Source organism: Pecten maximus, chromosome 15 (genome assembly GCF_902652985.1).
Source record: "Pecten maximus chromosome 15, xPecMax1.1, whole genome shotgun sequence".
NCBI lineage: Eukaryota > Metazoa > Mollusca > Bivalvia > Pectinida > Pectinidae > Pecten > Pecten maximus.
Window position 1 is genome coordinate 32269868 of NC_047029.1, and position 16893 is coordinate 32286760.

General features: G+C 36.7%; 1 protein-coding gene across 1 annotated transcript; it reads right to left on the reverse strand.

The window, feature by feature from the left end:
- Nucleotides 1-697: 697 nt before the first annotated feature.
- LOC117344214 (caltractin-like) lies at nt 698-15363 on the reverse strand. Its single transcript, XM_033906885.1, has 3 exons — nt 14811-15363; nt 3785-3879; nt 698-3105 (listed from the first exon to the last, which is right to left on the reverse strand). The coding sequence occupies exons 1-3, from the start codon at nt 14904-14906 to the stop codon at nt 2901-2903; spliced, it is 396 nt and encodes a 131-aa protein (XP_033762776.1). The 5' UTR covers nt 14907-15363; the 3' UTR covers nt 698-2900.
- Between the last annotated feature and the right edge of the window lie 1530 nt (nt 15364-16893).

The window sequence follows — 16893 nt, forward strand, 5'->3', positions numbered from 1 at the left end:
GGCTAAATACTCGATCTCACTCTCAGTTTGAAATGTATTGATATCGTATTTGGCGTGTGTGACTTTTGTAGAATCAGTCCATGTGTCAGTAACTCTGATAAATAAATGTTGCTTCTACCAACTCGGCTAGAAAGAATTTTTCTTTTTCACAATTAACAAAAAGACAGACTTGAAATTGGGATTTCTTTATATTCGCCAAAATGCTAGGACCGAAATATACTCAATTTTGCTCCATAAATTTCGCTCTTTTGGAAAACCTTTTTTTTCTCGGATGAGCAGTATTGAACCCCAGTAAATAGTAAGACTAGATGCTTCTTACTTACTCGACTGGACAGCACAACGCCTGGCTAGTACATCAGATGTGTTCTGGGTTCGATCCTCAGCAGAGGCATCGATATGAAGACAATATTTCTGCTTAAATTTGACGAAAACACTACTCATATAAAGTGTCGATGAGGTCAGATAGAGACCTGTGACAGGTATTAACAAGTGTAGTTGGTGTTCTACTTCCTCGAAACAGCTCAGGTCATTTGGGGAAGTTTCCCCACAAATAACGGATTAGAAGATCAATTTTATAGTGTCACCACACTGAAATGTCATATCTAGACATGGCAGTATGACGTCAGTTCCGGTTACATTATACTGACAACAGGAAACCCAGTCCTTTTCATCAACACATTTCATTTCTAATTGGATATCGGGGAATGAATAGTAAGTGGTTATTTACTTACTGATGCGTAACACTTAGACCGTGGGTTGTCGGGTGGGGGCACATTTGCATTTCGCCCGTCGTCCTGGGTTCGATTTCCCGATCGGAAGTGAAAAGGTTAGGCGTCATCTGCCTGATCACGTGGGTTTTCTATGGGTACTCCGGTTTCCTCCAACACTAAGACTCCTCGCGAGTTTAAATGCGGGCGAGCTAGCGTGACTAATATAAGTTGATATTACTTGTTCCGCAATTTTTGTAAGCTAGAAAAATTTTACATGTTAGACCATAAGGAGGTTTCGCAAACAATATAACATTAACGTATTAGACAGTTAGGAATTAGATATAAACATAGATAAAAGACATTATCAAAGGTGCATCAATTTTATTATGACCGCATTCACGTCTTAAGATAGTAAATACCCATATCTGATTGGTTCTCACATTAGTCGCCTCATTCAAGATTACCGCCGGTGTGTCTTTTCAGAAATCCATTTCCATTGACTGTATCAATAGGCGAGTATTAACGTTACCGTCTCACTACCGATCAACCGCGTGATGTCATGGGTATTGATGACGTCACAATTACTGCGTTAAAATTATATGCTTGTTTTACATACGCTACTGTAAGGGTCATTTATATAGAAAATAATAATGTTGAGTTCTAAAAGCGAACAGATATTCAAAGCTTGGCACAAAACTAGTCATAGTATATACCAAAATGTTTGCCTAGACAGTGCAGTCTGTCAAAACCATTGGTCATTACACCTAGATACTGACAGTGTCTTCTCTACGGTGACTTTGTGGTTAGCTGCAAGCAGGGAACAATTTAAGACAAACAAACACTCAACCCTGATCTTGTAATCAAGATTTGGCTTTAAAATCTGCCAAGATGTAAGTTTTCTAAGTTATGTGATGATAAGTGTGTATGTGGTTTTTTTAAGTAGCTTTGATGTTATGAAACTCGTCCTCGAAGTTTCAATTGTTTTCTCCACGAATTCCAGTTCATAATGGTCGTTTGACGGGAGGCAACTCCGACAGTCTAAGCGAGACTGTCCATTGCCATACAAAGAATTCACAAACATGTTAGCTGCTCGTGTCCCTATACCGTCGTGTAAGGCAAGTTTAAATGACGTTATAGATGACGTAATGAACTAGATAAAATAAAGTGATTGATCAGTACCTAAAGGTATGATCCGCACAAGATGGAATATTTCTGGCTGTTCTGTACCTTTCAAGAACAATTTCAGCTGAGTTTTTTTTTAATTATTATCAGCATCAAGATATTTTTTTCTGTGTTAAGGTTGAACAAGCGAAATTAGTGGGAATACCACTGGCTAATATAAAATTAGACCGACTAAATATAGCGCATTAGGGAATCCGGAACTGAGGGGTCACTGAAACATATACCTTTTTCTGAGGTCGCAAATTCGTTCGGCTTATTTCTTGTCGATTTTAAAGTGTACATACATGTACATATTCCATACTGTTCGGTCATTAAACTACAAATTTCACCATAATTTACCTTTTTGTCAAAGTAATTATTTTCTGTTTATTATTATGAAACCGTATTTGTATCTCGACCACCATACTAATCACCAATATGCCGAACCTTAGAGGGAAATGGATTAATATAAGCTTTAAGCTTGTTTCTAGATCCCTCACCAATGTACAATTTGCAATGTATATGTACACTTGTATTGAATATAAATAAATACTATTTAAACTAAACTACAAATATGTTATGACGCAATAGGGGCCGGGCGAACGTTTCTACAAATAAGATATAATATGCTTATATCAGTAAATTGAGGCCTACTATTTCCATAAAAACAAGATGCTTTTGTGATTTGTTTTTATTTTCTTTTAATCATCATATGATATTGTACTTTATGCGAATATCCCTTTAAAATACACTCATTTTAGTGTATTCTCCCGACAAAATTATCATTAAATTTTTTGACGAATCAGAGTCAGAAATTGATTTGATATTCTGTCCTCAAAACGTGTTCGGTATATCAGATTTCTTCTTTGACAGTATACACTGTATGACAGACATTTGACCATGGGCAAAGTATAAGATCATCTCGGACTAATATCTTGGTAAATAAACTAAATAAATGATAACTAACTATATCGTACAACTTCCTACGTTTTACGTTGTTCTTAAAACGTCACTTCCGCTTATAATATTTTACTTCCGTTTTGCAGCTACCAAAAATTCTTTAAATGACAGGCCTCCGTCGCGATCATGGTCATTTTTCTTTATCATAGATTCAATGTTCTCCTCGAGCATAGAACGATTGCTTTTCTTCAGACATAAGGCGATTTCGTCAGGAGTTATCAAACCATCCTTATTGGCATCCAACTGGTTAAAAATCACCTGCATGTCTTTCTCCCTGTGAACAGCAAAAACAAGGGTAGATAACGGAATATTGGAAAAGAATGCCGTCATTTTGCGGGGTATATGTATTTTAACTTTTTCTGCTGTTTTCAAACTTTTCCCTAAGAAAATGGTGTCAACAATATACAATTCTGTAAAAATTTCGTAAACAAACACATTTTACAATCCCAGGTGTTAAAACGACGTGGATTTGATTAAAAATCAACTTAAGATACAAGGCAACCCTAAAAAGACGGGAAATGTTAATAGAAAATAGTAAAAGAAATCACACAACAACCCTAACCATAACAATTCCCCGGTAAATCTAGAGGTACTCACAATAGATTAGCCAATCACTGACATGATCTGTATGAGCAGAGATATACACGTCTCTGGTATGAGTACACTCATACGGCGTTTTAAGTTGCGATAACTTGTGTCCTATTCCTATTGTTATATTTAACAATAAAAATATGTTTAAAAAAAAAAAAAAAAAAAAGTACCCTGGCCAATCATAAGAACTAGACAATTAGTTAACCAATCATAAACAAGTATACAATGCCTTTATTGATCACTAATAAAATCACCTAGCCAATCAAATTTAACCATGAAATAATTACTTAACCAATCACAGATACATGTACGTAATAATAATCCAGCCAATCATAACTGATTGTCACATCACGGATACCTACGTTCTTTTTCGACTGTCTTCTTTACACATTTCATTCATAAACTCGTCTATCGTAACCACGCGGTCCTCGTCGGGGTTCAGGTCGACAAACATCTGCTGTTGATATAAAATCAAAGTACAAATGTAGATATTTATACACAAACAATATTCAGGGGCAACAACTCCTACCGGGTCACAGTATTCGCCGGTGAACATTGTCTACACTTGCCCTCTTCGTTTATAAACCGTGTAATACCCTTTCTTGACAATTCAATGTTTTATAAGACTTGTTATTGCCATTATAACATTCTCAAACCACAAAAAAAATACAATAAAAATATCCATGTCACTTCATATTTTAAGATGCAAGCTTGAGGTATCTAAAACTCGCACGTGAATTCAGATTTCGGTTACGTAATTACTGTGTGTTTGAGCTGCTTATGATATAAGACAGCATAGTATCTACCTCACCTTGATAATTATAGCCATCAATGGTGATTTATGGGTATTCCACGGTTGCATGAACATGCATATTCATAGTTATCGCATCATTTATGCAAATTTACATGACCACCAGTAAGCAAACTGCATGTTCAGTATACAATAGGCAATTTATCATTATTTCATTTCAACAAATTGTATTGACGTTCGATGGTATAAATCAAAAGGATTGAATAACAGGCCAAGCCTATATGACTTATCTCCTAAGGTGGCAAGTGGATCGTATAAATATATATATCAAATGTATGAATTTACTATGAAAGGAAAAAAATTAAGGATCAACATAAATTATTTTTTCTGTTATACAGTCATAACAGAAAAAACTGGAGTGTACTCTAAATAAACCGCGAAGCGGTTTATGAAGAGAGTACACTCCAGTTTTTTATGTTATGACTGGATAACAGAAAAAATAATTTATGTTAATTCTTATAATTTAATTTCGTCTTATACATGTACACACCAAGATATTTCACTTTCTTTGGCGGACTCTTTTATGTGATATATTATTACGCAACGTCATCAGCCAATCAAAAATGACGTTACATTTCGCAACGTCAAAAATTTTGTTTTGGATGTATAACAAAATTATTTCAGCCAATGAAAATGTGTGTTTCATACAAAATTAAATTATACCTGTATAACAAACATTTAAGGGAGGTAACTCAAACATAAACATTCACACTATAAACTATATCTACAAGAATCAGATATTGACAGGCAGTGCCTGTCAAAACTCTCAGCGAAAATAATATCCTATATAAATGTAAGATTATATTATAAATTGTCAGAAAAATTACTATCAAGCAAAAAACAAATTTCAACAGACTCTCTACTTCACATAATATATACAACAGACTTATCATACTCAACTGATGACACATGTGACCAATGAGAATGGAGGGATCTTTCACGAATTTTATATGTATACTTATGCATTTTTGAGTTAGAAAATGTAACAAAAACGAATGTATAATGTATAAGGTGTATATAATATGATACAGTACAATATAATATAATGCTATATTAATATAACACAATTAATTTAATATCATGGCTTATACATTTTAAGCATATAGATATTAAAGCGTCTTGATTTACCAATGAACAATTGAACATCATTTAATATTTGTATGTTTACAAATATATCACAGTCAGGGCAACCTTACAAGGAAGTGTTAATATTAGAATGATTATGATTTGCATAACTATCTACTGAGGTAAACAGAGAATGTCTAATAGCATTATACCTAGGACAATCAAAGAAATAATGTGAAGCAGTTTCATTTTCAATATCACAGGCACAGGTTGGAGAGTTTAATAAATGATCATTAAATAAATCAAAATTTAAATTGCTACTTGAATTTCTTAGCTGACAAATAATGATATTAGCCTTTCTATTTCCTTCAAGTTTGAACATTGCAGTGATTCACATCCAGCATTAATATCATTATTAAATTTGAATTGAAAGGCTGTCAGAACCGGAAGAAGAGTTAAAGAGGACAGGATTAGCATTGTTGGTTGATTTAGGGGAAGAAACTGTCAAAGTAATTGTTAGTTCTGCATAGAGGAGTATTGCCACAGTCGTGATTGTCTTAGGGAACACGGGTTATCATTTTGGTTGTTAATAAAGGGAATAAGGATATCTTGTAAGTATTGGGGTGATTGTTCATGAAGTATTTTGTACATCATTATATGTTTGTGTTTATTTCTTCTATCTGACAGAGATTCTCAGCCAATTTCTTCATATAATTTATTCTGTGATGTTCCTGATCTGAGTCCTGTAATGATTCTGGCTGCTTCTAATTGAACAGATTTTAATAATTGTTTTGATTGGTGTGTGCAGTTATCCCAGATTATGTCTGCATATTCTAAAATTGGTTTTATAAATGATGTGTATATTTTCATTAAAGACTTACGATTCACTTTAAATCTTATGTATCGACGAATATTTAATCTACTGTAGGCTTTTCTGTTGTATTAAGGATATGTTCTTTCCATGTTGCGTCTTCTTGTAGTGTAAGTCCAAGATGTTTGTGAACTGCTGTGTCTGTAATTTGTCTATCTTGGAAAGTCATTGGAGGCTGATGTCAGTTGTGTTTCCTTGAAAAGATAACTGATTTCGTTTTGTTAGGGTTAATTTAATGTCCATAATACCTGCCTATTCATCAATATTAAAGAGATCATCCGCTAGAGCTTGTGCTGCTTGTGCTGGATTATCGATAATCTATTATTAAATACACAGAATCATCTGCAAAAAGTTTAATATTAGTTGAAATATTAGCAGTGATGTCTTTTATATATTCATATATATGTACACCATTAGCATGATACGGGCTAATTATTAATGTTGGCTCATGAGGAAGCTTTTTGGATAAGATGCAAATTGATTTGGAGTGTTTAACTGTAGTTTTGCACGCGGCCTGTAACATCCTGACGTTTGACGTACACAGAATACACATGCTTTATCACAAACGTTTTGGTAACCCAGTCGTGACAACATCCGGTCAGGTATTGGTTGCCTTCTGTCTACATTTCCTACTTCTTTACCTCAATCTATTGATACCGCGAGTGTACGAGTCACGGCCCACATAACAGGATGGAGAGATCTCAAACAGGAGCACTTGGCCTCGTGTGACATTGTTATGGTCGCTATAACCTATATTTTTGGCGCCACTGATTTGGCTAATTTAATTTTTTTTGTCTCTTCGCTTTCCATTGAAGCTGATTAATCACCAAGTAGCTAGGTGTTTCACATCACTGTCTAGCAGGCTCGTGAGAGATGGTGATTTAATTCTGAGAGTTTGATAACATAGGAGTTTCGTTGGACGAGTAGGTTATTTGTTTATAAAAAATAGTTTATCTACCTTGTATGTACGTACATCACTGAGAGGCGAGGCGGACATTATAACATTAATATTCATCGGTTTTTGTGAAGGAATGATTCTTTTTAGAGATAACTCGATTTTTATAATTGTTGAAGAGGACATTTCAGACATGCTGGTTTGTATCATAGGAGGTGCTCAGCATTTCCTCCTAATGTACCGCATTCACACAGTAAACATCTAAATAACAGTACCATACCCACATCAGGAAACTTTTTTGTCACTTCACGTAATACCGATCTAAAGCAAGACGCTTCATCGATTTACTGTTAGCACTGGTCAAAGATACTATTGACCCCTGGTCATTTACTTATAAGTGGCTATACTGATCATTTTGAAAGGATCTAAAAAGGGTTTAATCAAGGTTGTCTGATTAACGTATCATCTGGCCATACAGTCAGAGTAATGAAACAGGACAATCATTTCGGATTATGAAACTTGCCATACGGTCCGAGTAATGAAACTGGACAATCATTTCGGATTATGAAACTTGCCATACAGTCCGTGTAATGAAACAGGACAATCATTTCGGATTATGAAACTTGCCATACAGTCCGTGTAATGAAACAGGACAATCATTTCGGATTATGAAACTGGACATAGTCCGGATAATCAAACAGGACATACAGTCCGGATAATCACACTGGCCATACAGTCCGAACAATGAAACAGGACAATCATTTCGGATTAGGAAACTTGCCATACAGTCCGAGTAATGAAACTGGACATTCAGTTCGGATTATGAAACTGGACATAGTCCGGATAATCAAACTGGACATACAGTCCGGATAATCACACTGGCCATACAGTCCGAAAAATGAAACAGGACAATCATTTCGGATTAGGAAACTTGCCATACAGTCCGGATAATCAAACAGGACATACAGTCCGAAAAATGAAACTGGACATACAGTCCGGATAATCAAACAGGACATACAGTCCGGATAATCACACTGGCCATACAGTCCGAAAAATGAAACTGGACATACAGTCCGAATAATCAAACTGGACATTCACTTCGGATTATGAACTGGACATACAGTTCGAATAATGAAAAAGGACATCCAGTTAGGATTATGTAACTTGACATACAGTCCGGTTAATCAAACTGGACATACAGTCCGGATAATCAAACTGGACATACAGTCCGGATAATCAAACTGGACATACAGTCCGGATAATCAAACTGGACATACAGTCCGGATAATCAAACTGGACATACAGTCCGGATAATGAAAATGGACATACAGTCCGGATAATCACACTGGCCATACAGTCCGAATAATCAAACTTGACATACAGTCCGGACCAAACTGGACATACAGTCCGGATAATCAAACTGGACATACAGTCCGGATAATCAAACTGGACATACAGTCCGGATAATCACACTGGCCATACAGTCCGAACAATGAAACAGGACAATCATTTCGGATTAGGAAACTTGCCATACAGTCCGAGTAATGAAACTGGACATTCAGTTCGGATTATGAAACTGGACATAGTCCGGATAATCAAACTGGACATACAGTCCGGATAATCACACTGGCCATACAGTCCGAAAAATGAAACAGGACAATCATTTCGGATTATGAAACTGGACATAGTCCGGATAATCAAACAGGACATACAGTCCGGATAATCACACTGGCCATACAGTCCGAACAATGAAACAGGACAATCATTTCGGATTAGGAAACTTGCCATACAGTCCGAGTAATGAAACTGGACATTCAGTTCGGATTATGAAACTGGACATAGTCCGGATAATCAAACTGGACATACAGTCCGGATAATCACACTGGCCATACAGTCCGAAAAATGAAACAGGACAATCATTTCGGATTAGGAAACTTGCCATACAGTCCGGATAATCAAACAGGACATACAGTCCGAAAAATGAAACTGGACATACAGTCCGGATAATCAAACAGGACATACAGTCCGGATAATCACACTGGCCATACAGTCCGAAAAATGAAACTGGACATACAGTCCGAATAATCAAACTGGACATTCACTTCGGATTATGAACTGGACATACAGTTCGAATAATGAAAAAGGACATCCAGTTAGGATTATGTAACTTGACATACAGTCCGGTTAATCAAACTGGACATACAGTCCGGATAATCAAACTGGACATACAGTCCGGATAATCAAACTGGACATACAGTCCGGATAATCAAACTGGACATACAGTCCGGATAATCAAACTGGACATACAGTCCGGATAATGAAAATGGACATACAGTCCGGATAATCACACTGGCCATACAGTCCGAATAATCAAACTTGACATACAGTCCGGACCAAACTGGACATACAGTCCGGATAATCAAACTGGACATACAGTCCGGATAATCAAACTGGACATACAGTCCGGATAATCAAACTTGACATACAGTCCGGATAATCAAACTGGACATACAGTCCGGATAATCAAACTGGACATACAGTCCGGACCAAACTGGACATACAGTCCGGACCAAACTGGACATACAGTCCGGACCAAACTGGACATACAGTCCGGATAATCAAACTGGACATACAGTCCGGATAATCAAACTGGACATACAGTCCGGATAATCAAACTAGCCACACAGTCCGGACCAAACTGGCCACACAGTCCGGACCAAACTGGACATACAGTCCGGATAATCAAACTGGACATACAGTCCGGATAATCAAACTGGACATACAGTCCGGATAATCAAACTGGACATACAGTCCGGATAATCAAACTGGACATACAGTCCGGATTATCAAACTGGACATACAGTCCGGATAATGAAAATGGACATGCAGTCCGGATAATGAAAATGGACATACAGTCCGAATAATGAAAATGGACATACAGTCCGGATAATCAAACTGGACATACAGTCCGGATAATCAAACTGGACATACAGTCCGGATAATGAAAATGGACATACAGTCCGGATAATCACACTGGCCATACAGTCCGAATAATCAAACTTGACATACAGTCCGGACCAAACTGGACATACAGTCCGGATAATCAAACTGGACATACAGTCCGGATAATCAAACTGGACATACAGTCCGGATAATCAAACTTGACATACAGTCCGGATAATCAAACTGGACATACAGTCCGGATAATCAAACTGGACATACAGTCCGGACCAAACTGGACATACAGTCCGGACCAAACTGGACATACAGTCCGGACCAAACTGGACATACAGTCCGGATAATCAAACTGGACATACAGTCCGGATAATCAAACTGGACATACAGTCCGGATAATCAAACTAGCCACACAGTCCGGACCAAACTGGCCACACAGTCCGGACCAAACTGGACATACAGTCCGGATAATCAAACTGGACATACAGTCCGGATAATCAAACTGGACATACAGTCCGGATAATCAAACTGGACATACAGTCCGGATAATCAAACTGGACATACAGTCCGGATTATCAAACTGGACATACAGTCCGGATAATGAAAATGGACATGCAGTCCGGATAATGAAAATGGACATACAGTCCGAATAATGAAAATGGACATACAGTCCGGATTATCAAACTGGACATACAGTCCGGACCAAACTGGACATACAGTCCGGACCAAACTGGACATACAGTTCACATAATGAAACTAGTTGGGATGATTCGAAATCAAATCGTTTTTAGAAGACGAAAAAAGATTGGAGAGTTTATGTAGGGCGTGGTATGTGACCTAATAATTGCTGCTTGTCTACGAGATACCCGTCCTGGACACCCTAGTGAAGTCCACTGTTTTTATAACCCGGGGAAGGTGTAATAAAGGGGTCGTAAATCAATGATATTTAAACTCTGTCCTCACTTTATTGCGGTTACACGTATATAACAGAGATTTTGTGGGACATTTATCTGTTGTAAGGGGACGACGCCTATTTAATCTGTACTTCGATGTTACTTAGAAGGCTGTCATGTCTAACTCGTTACTGTCGGGGTCAAAACGTTTTTTACAAGAAACTATTTCAAAAAGGTGGACTTTATTTTTGCTTCAATATCAACTTTATTTACTTTGCAACAACTACGAAACAAGTTATACAAACTTAATTAATATATATAAGAATAATGATCATTGAAATCTTCGCGGTTTTATCAAAAGCTTCAAGCAAAAAATATGTGGTTTTCAGTGGCATAATGAAACAAACAGTTACTTTCTGTATTGATATTAATTTCGAAATGAATAAGAAATATATATTCAGTTGAAAATAACAACATTTAAAGAACTTAATAAAATACAGAAATGGAGCCTGATTATGTTGTTGTTGTTGTTGTTGTTGTTGTTGTTGCTGCTGCTGCTGCTTCTGCTGTTGCTGTTCCTGTTGTTGTTGCTGTTGTTGTTGTTTAATTATATAATTCCCTGTCCCTCCTCATCCATTCAAAATACACTGAACAGATAAGATAAAATAAGAAGTTAGACTGAATTAGTATGCGTCATTTTTTCTGGTGTTTTAATTTTTTCCCGGGTGAGTTTTGGGAAGGGAATGTAAGTTACATCTTTGTATAATGCCTATCTATACACCACATAAGTGTTGCATTGTTACATGGCGATACGAGGAAACAGGTTTAAGATGTATAAAAAAGGGTGTCGGGCATAATCAGTGAATTGCTTGCGTAACTCTGCAGCTGATTGACACTCCAGATTCTCCTGAAGTGACGGGTGTGGCATTTTTTCTGCTAAAAACGTTAAATGCGATAAGGTTAAATGCATAGACATTTATCGCTTGAACATCACTTAAGGGTGAGACAAAAATACCGCGACCATGACATACATACGACATTAAGAGTACGCTCAACATTAGTGGGTCGTTAAAAAACTTCTCACGGGGAGGGGGTAGTTATACGACCTTGACACCAGGGGCGGGGTCACGGTTCCTTATCAATTGCTATCAAGCGTTTTTCCATTGTGTTAATAACAGAGGGCGTGACAAGAATTCAAACATTTATCTTCATCGTTTTTTTGACAGTGTTTTGTTTTAGATCATATTTTCTGTCTTCCTATGTTTGTATTCCGGCTACACACCAAATGTTATATTCTTATTTAACTTTATGATATGTTTTCTTACGAATTGTTTTTTAGATATTTTGTCTTTATGTTTTGTGTGATTGTTGAATAATTCAGAACTACTATGATTTTATAGAAACGTGTCATATTCAAATCATATGCAATCCAAAATACCATAGCTTTTGATTTTGGAACTCTTCTGGTAAGCAGCTAGTCCAATAATATAAGTCTTCTAGGCTCGACAAATAACAAAAATGCAAATATCCGATAATAAACGTAAACAATCACGATATGAACCTTCGAAGTGTTATATTACAGGACTAGTAAGTAGACTACTATGTTATCGTGAGATATAATGCACTTGCGTGTATTCAAATGAATGATGAAATGTACACGTGTGTGTATAAGGGACTTGTGTGTAATTAAGTGAATTAGGTAATCAGGGTAACAGATACATGTGTGTAAGGGACTTTATATATATATTATGCACATGCCTATGTATAAAGTACTTGTGTGTATGAGTGAGTGATGTATCTAAAATGCGTATATCTAGTGATTGATAATTTCAACATAGGTGACCGAAGGTGTATGATATGTGTGGGTGCGCGCGTGCATGAGACTGTCAGAGCTGACGTGAAGGTGGATGTGATAACAATATATATCATCATGCTTTAGTTACGAGATATCAATCTCTCCAAATCATGTATCTTGTTTGTATGTTTTGTATCCATGTTTACCTATGGCGGTAAGGCCCATGAAATAAAATGGAATTGGATTGAGCTATGTAGCATCACCCCTTAAGACAAAATCCTGTAATACCCAAATGAAAGATTAGTTACATTTGCTATGCATTCCCTGATGGCAGGCAAGGACATAAAATAACCCAAAAAATTTGTGCAGACATAAACTTATTGTGATTGAACGCAATATATGAAAGACAGTACTGTCGTAACTAGGTAACTAGGAACGGCCATATAGAATAGAAAATAAAATATTGCGCGAAAACGCAAAACTGAAATGGATATTTTGTTGGTTTGAATGCGTTATTATTAAATTGTGTATTCAGTGTATAAAGATATAACACTATTTAATATCAATCACGTGATCACTTTGATGTAAAATATATCGATCTCGTTGTAATAATGCGTCCATGTGATTATACAACTGTATTTATGCATGTCTGCATACGTCATCATCAACACCTCTAGGACACCATAAATCATACCTCTAGGTTATCTCGACATAGGTCTCTGTGTTTGTGAACTATAAATTCAAGTATTGAATGGATGCCGATATCTATTACCATGTGACGCAGATTACCTAGCAATTCACGTGAGGTACGATATGCACGTACATCATGTCTGTACTTCCGTCATGCCCGGGTTAGGGTAACTATTCGGGCAATAAAATCTATGAAGTACGAACGTGACTCGGCGATACTTCCTATCCCCCTGTTATACAAACAGGACCTAGTAAATCACTCTCGGTGTAAATAACAGATTTCCGGACATTGAGACTATTGAAGGCGAGAAATATAGCAAGCTCTTAATACCATGTGTGTGGGTCTGATTTCTTTAACGAGTTCAGCTTCATAATGCCTGTGCATGTTCTGCACCTAATATTTACATTTCGAACCCCGGAAATGCTCGTGCATTGAGGAGCGGTTAGATGGACTCTTGAAGTGGATTAACTTTTAAAAATAAACCTGTTAACGCATGTAGCGACCAAGGAACCCGGGTTTTGAGTGTCCGTGTTTCCTGATACAAGGAACTATCTGCAAAATTACTGACGGAAATCAAAACAATGCAGATCATTTCATATCACTTATCTTAAAACCATGCTGACATGTCAGTTCTAATCCACCATTTCTATTATCAGAATTCCAATACCAGATTATCTCCCCTTAGTTTTCACTTGAATCAAACTTATCTTGCAGAGTAAGATTACAAAGCTCAGTTTTATTATCAATTGTTTACAATTGTGTACTTGTAATAATCTAGAGACTTGGGCCTGTCTACTACGGATATTTATCAGGGCACGTGAACGCTCAGAATTTTATTCACACCCTTTTCAGACTCTAAAACTTCATGAAAATGTAAATATATATATAATAAGAATAAATGAAATCATCTCATAAAACGAGTACACACTAGAATAGCAACAGGAGTGTTAGGTCTGAACTTTTACACGATGTGGCGAGACTGGCAATTTGCAGGATTTAGCTATCCGAGATTACACGTAAAACACATTATCGTAAGGACATGTTCAGCATTCCCTTGTCCTTTTAAACAATCTGTTTACGGATAATCGCTTACTGAGACATTGAAAAGAAATATCACAGCAGGGTCCTTTGTCATTGTTTACAAATGCATTGTGTTCGGGAGTAAGACATGGGGTCTCATAAGGTCCCGTAGGTTAAGCCAGACATTTTACAATGCCTATTGTTTAGTAAGTATTATCGACAGCTTTTAAAATATCAACTTTAAAAAGTCCAATTGTCTCCAAGAGTATATCGTAAATGAGACAATGAAAAGGTGGTATAATGTCCGGAATTAATCATTTGTTTCCTTAAATTACTATTTATATATTTCCCCATGCATGCGCAATTTGTTAAAACATTGTTTCAATACTTACTGCGATTTCCAGTGTCCTGCCCTGGAACCCTAATTTAAGAACGGCGTCCCTGAATTGTAACACTGTTATCTCTCCAGCTTTTGACTTGTCAGCCATTTTGAAGAAATTTAAATACGAGAGTTTCTGTTTATGTGTAACACCCTTCAAACTTTGTTAGATATTCCATTTCTTCCTGATAAGACATCGGCCACTTCCGTTTGTCCTTAACGCCAACCTTTTCCTCTATTTTCTCTTCTTTTTTCTCCTCCCTCTTTTCATCATGCTTTTCTTGCTTTTTTTCTTCCTTTTTCTCCTCCTTCTTTGTATCTTTCATTTCTTCCTTTTTCTCTTCCTTTTTCTCTTCCTTTTTCTCTTCCTTTTTCGCCTTTTTATCGTCCTTCTTTGTATCTTTCGTTTCTTCCATTTTCGCTTTTTTGTCGTCCGCCATCTTGTTTTCGGTCCCTGTCAATACGTCCGGAGATTGTCTCGGGTATCTTCCCTTTGTGTTCCCTATCGATATTTGACAAGTGTATCTCTGAAACCTGCATGTCGGCATTTTATACTTTCTCACAAGTACCCGTCTCTCCAATATCAAAGGTCATGTGACTTATAGGTAAACAACGAACACCCACCCGCATATATTTATTAGTACATAGTATATATACGTACGCGGGCATTTAAACCAGACGACACCTATTTCAGATTTATGCCTGGGACGTTCCTTCTTCAATTTCCTATGCAAACAAACATGTCCATTTCATGACAAACGTGCGATAATACAAGATTGATTGATTATTGAGATTAAAATTTGAAGTTAGATTTATCACCATAAAACTGTCAGTAAGATTTTTTCCAACCATTTTAGCCCAGCCAGGGCCAGAAACTTCACTTACAAATTGACAGTATGTAGAGGGGAACGGTCAGACATATCCGTGAAACCACCCAATACATTGTTACATATACAGTAAAACTCGGATAAGTCGAAGTCGACGGGACCAAGCAAAATATTCGACTTATCCGATGGTTCGACTTATCCGTGTTTGTATACGGAGACAAAACCCAACTATCATCGGTTGTATGCAGAACAAGTGCTTGCATGATAAGATAGTCGAAAATAAGCAATACATAATAACAAAGAAATTAATTAATTGTACATGATAACAATTATTCCTTTATCTAATAAACAATATTGTGCACAGTTACAGATAAAAACAAAGTTCATGCGTAAAATAGTCTTTGACATAGACACACGATTTACACACGGGAGTCGCAAATGACAGCATAATATTCTATGAAAACGTTACATATATTATAAGAATATAAATGCACATATTGTACTCATATTATCTATCTTTAAATCCGTTTATATTGTTCTCCAATTTAACAATATTAAACAATAAACAGTCCGGGAAAATTGATCGATCGTACGCGTGCTGATTTTGTATCAAAGGTGAAGGCCGCGGTCAGTGTTTTATCGGCTGCATAATCATGCATTGCCACAATCTTTTGAACAGAGTAAAAACATTCCGCATATCATTGTTACTATTGCATCGTCGTATTCAGAATTTAGGCATATATAGATAAATCAATGACAGACAGGTATTTTTCTTTGCATTTTTCGATGGAAGATATGTAATTTATCGTTTACTTTTTCCTTATTTTTTTCGGCGGCCTTGTGCATCAAAACAGTAAACAGAACACATTGGTTTGTAGACAAAACGTGCACATTTTATTCTTAGTTATGTATACCTGAACGTTTTACTTCACCTGAGCACCTGTATAAACAATTGGATGATGCGTAACCGACAGCCGGAAACTAATAATAGGCTCTGTTTAGACCGTTACGGGTGATCGGTCACACTCGGTCAATCAGACGAGGCCAGCAAATTTTACCTGAGACAGCATGACGCCTCGATGTTCGACACAAAAATGGAAATTTTGGTATAGTTTAGAAGGGAGGGACCACAAAATATATTCGACACAACCGCAGTATTCGATTCAACAGTGTTCGAGTCATCCGTGCTTAATTTACTAAGATAAAGAAGGGAAAAAATTGGGACCGAACGAAACGTTCGACTCATCCGATGTATTCGATTCAACCGTG

Bases quoted from the DNA above. Each gene is read 5' to 3' on its own strand.
- LOC117344214 (XM_033906885.1), bottom strand. From the start codon at position 14,906: ATGGCTGACAAGTCAAAAGCTGGAGAGATAACAGTGTTACAATTCAGG. The intron at 3,880-14,810 runs GTAAGTATTGAA...TTATATCAACAG, and splicing joins GCAGGACACTGGAAATCGCA to CAGATGTTTGTCGACCTGAA. The intron at 3,106-3,784 runs GTAGGTATCCGT...TGCTGTTCACAG, and splicing joins GAAGACAGTCGAAAAAGAAC to GGAGAAAGACATGCAGGTGA.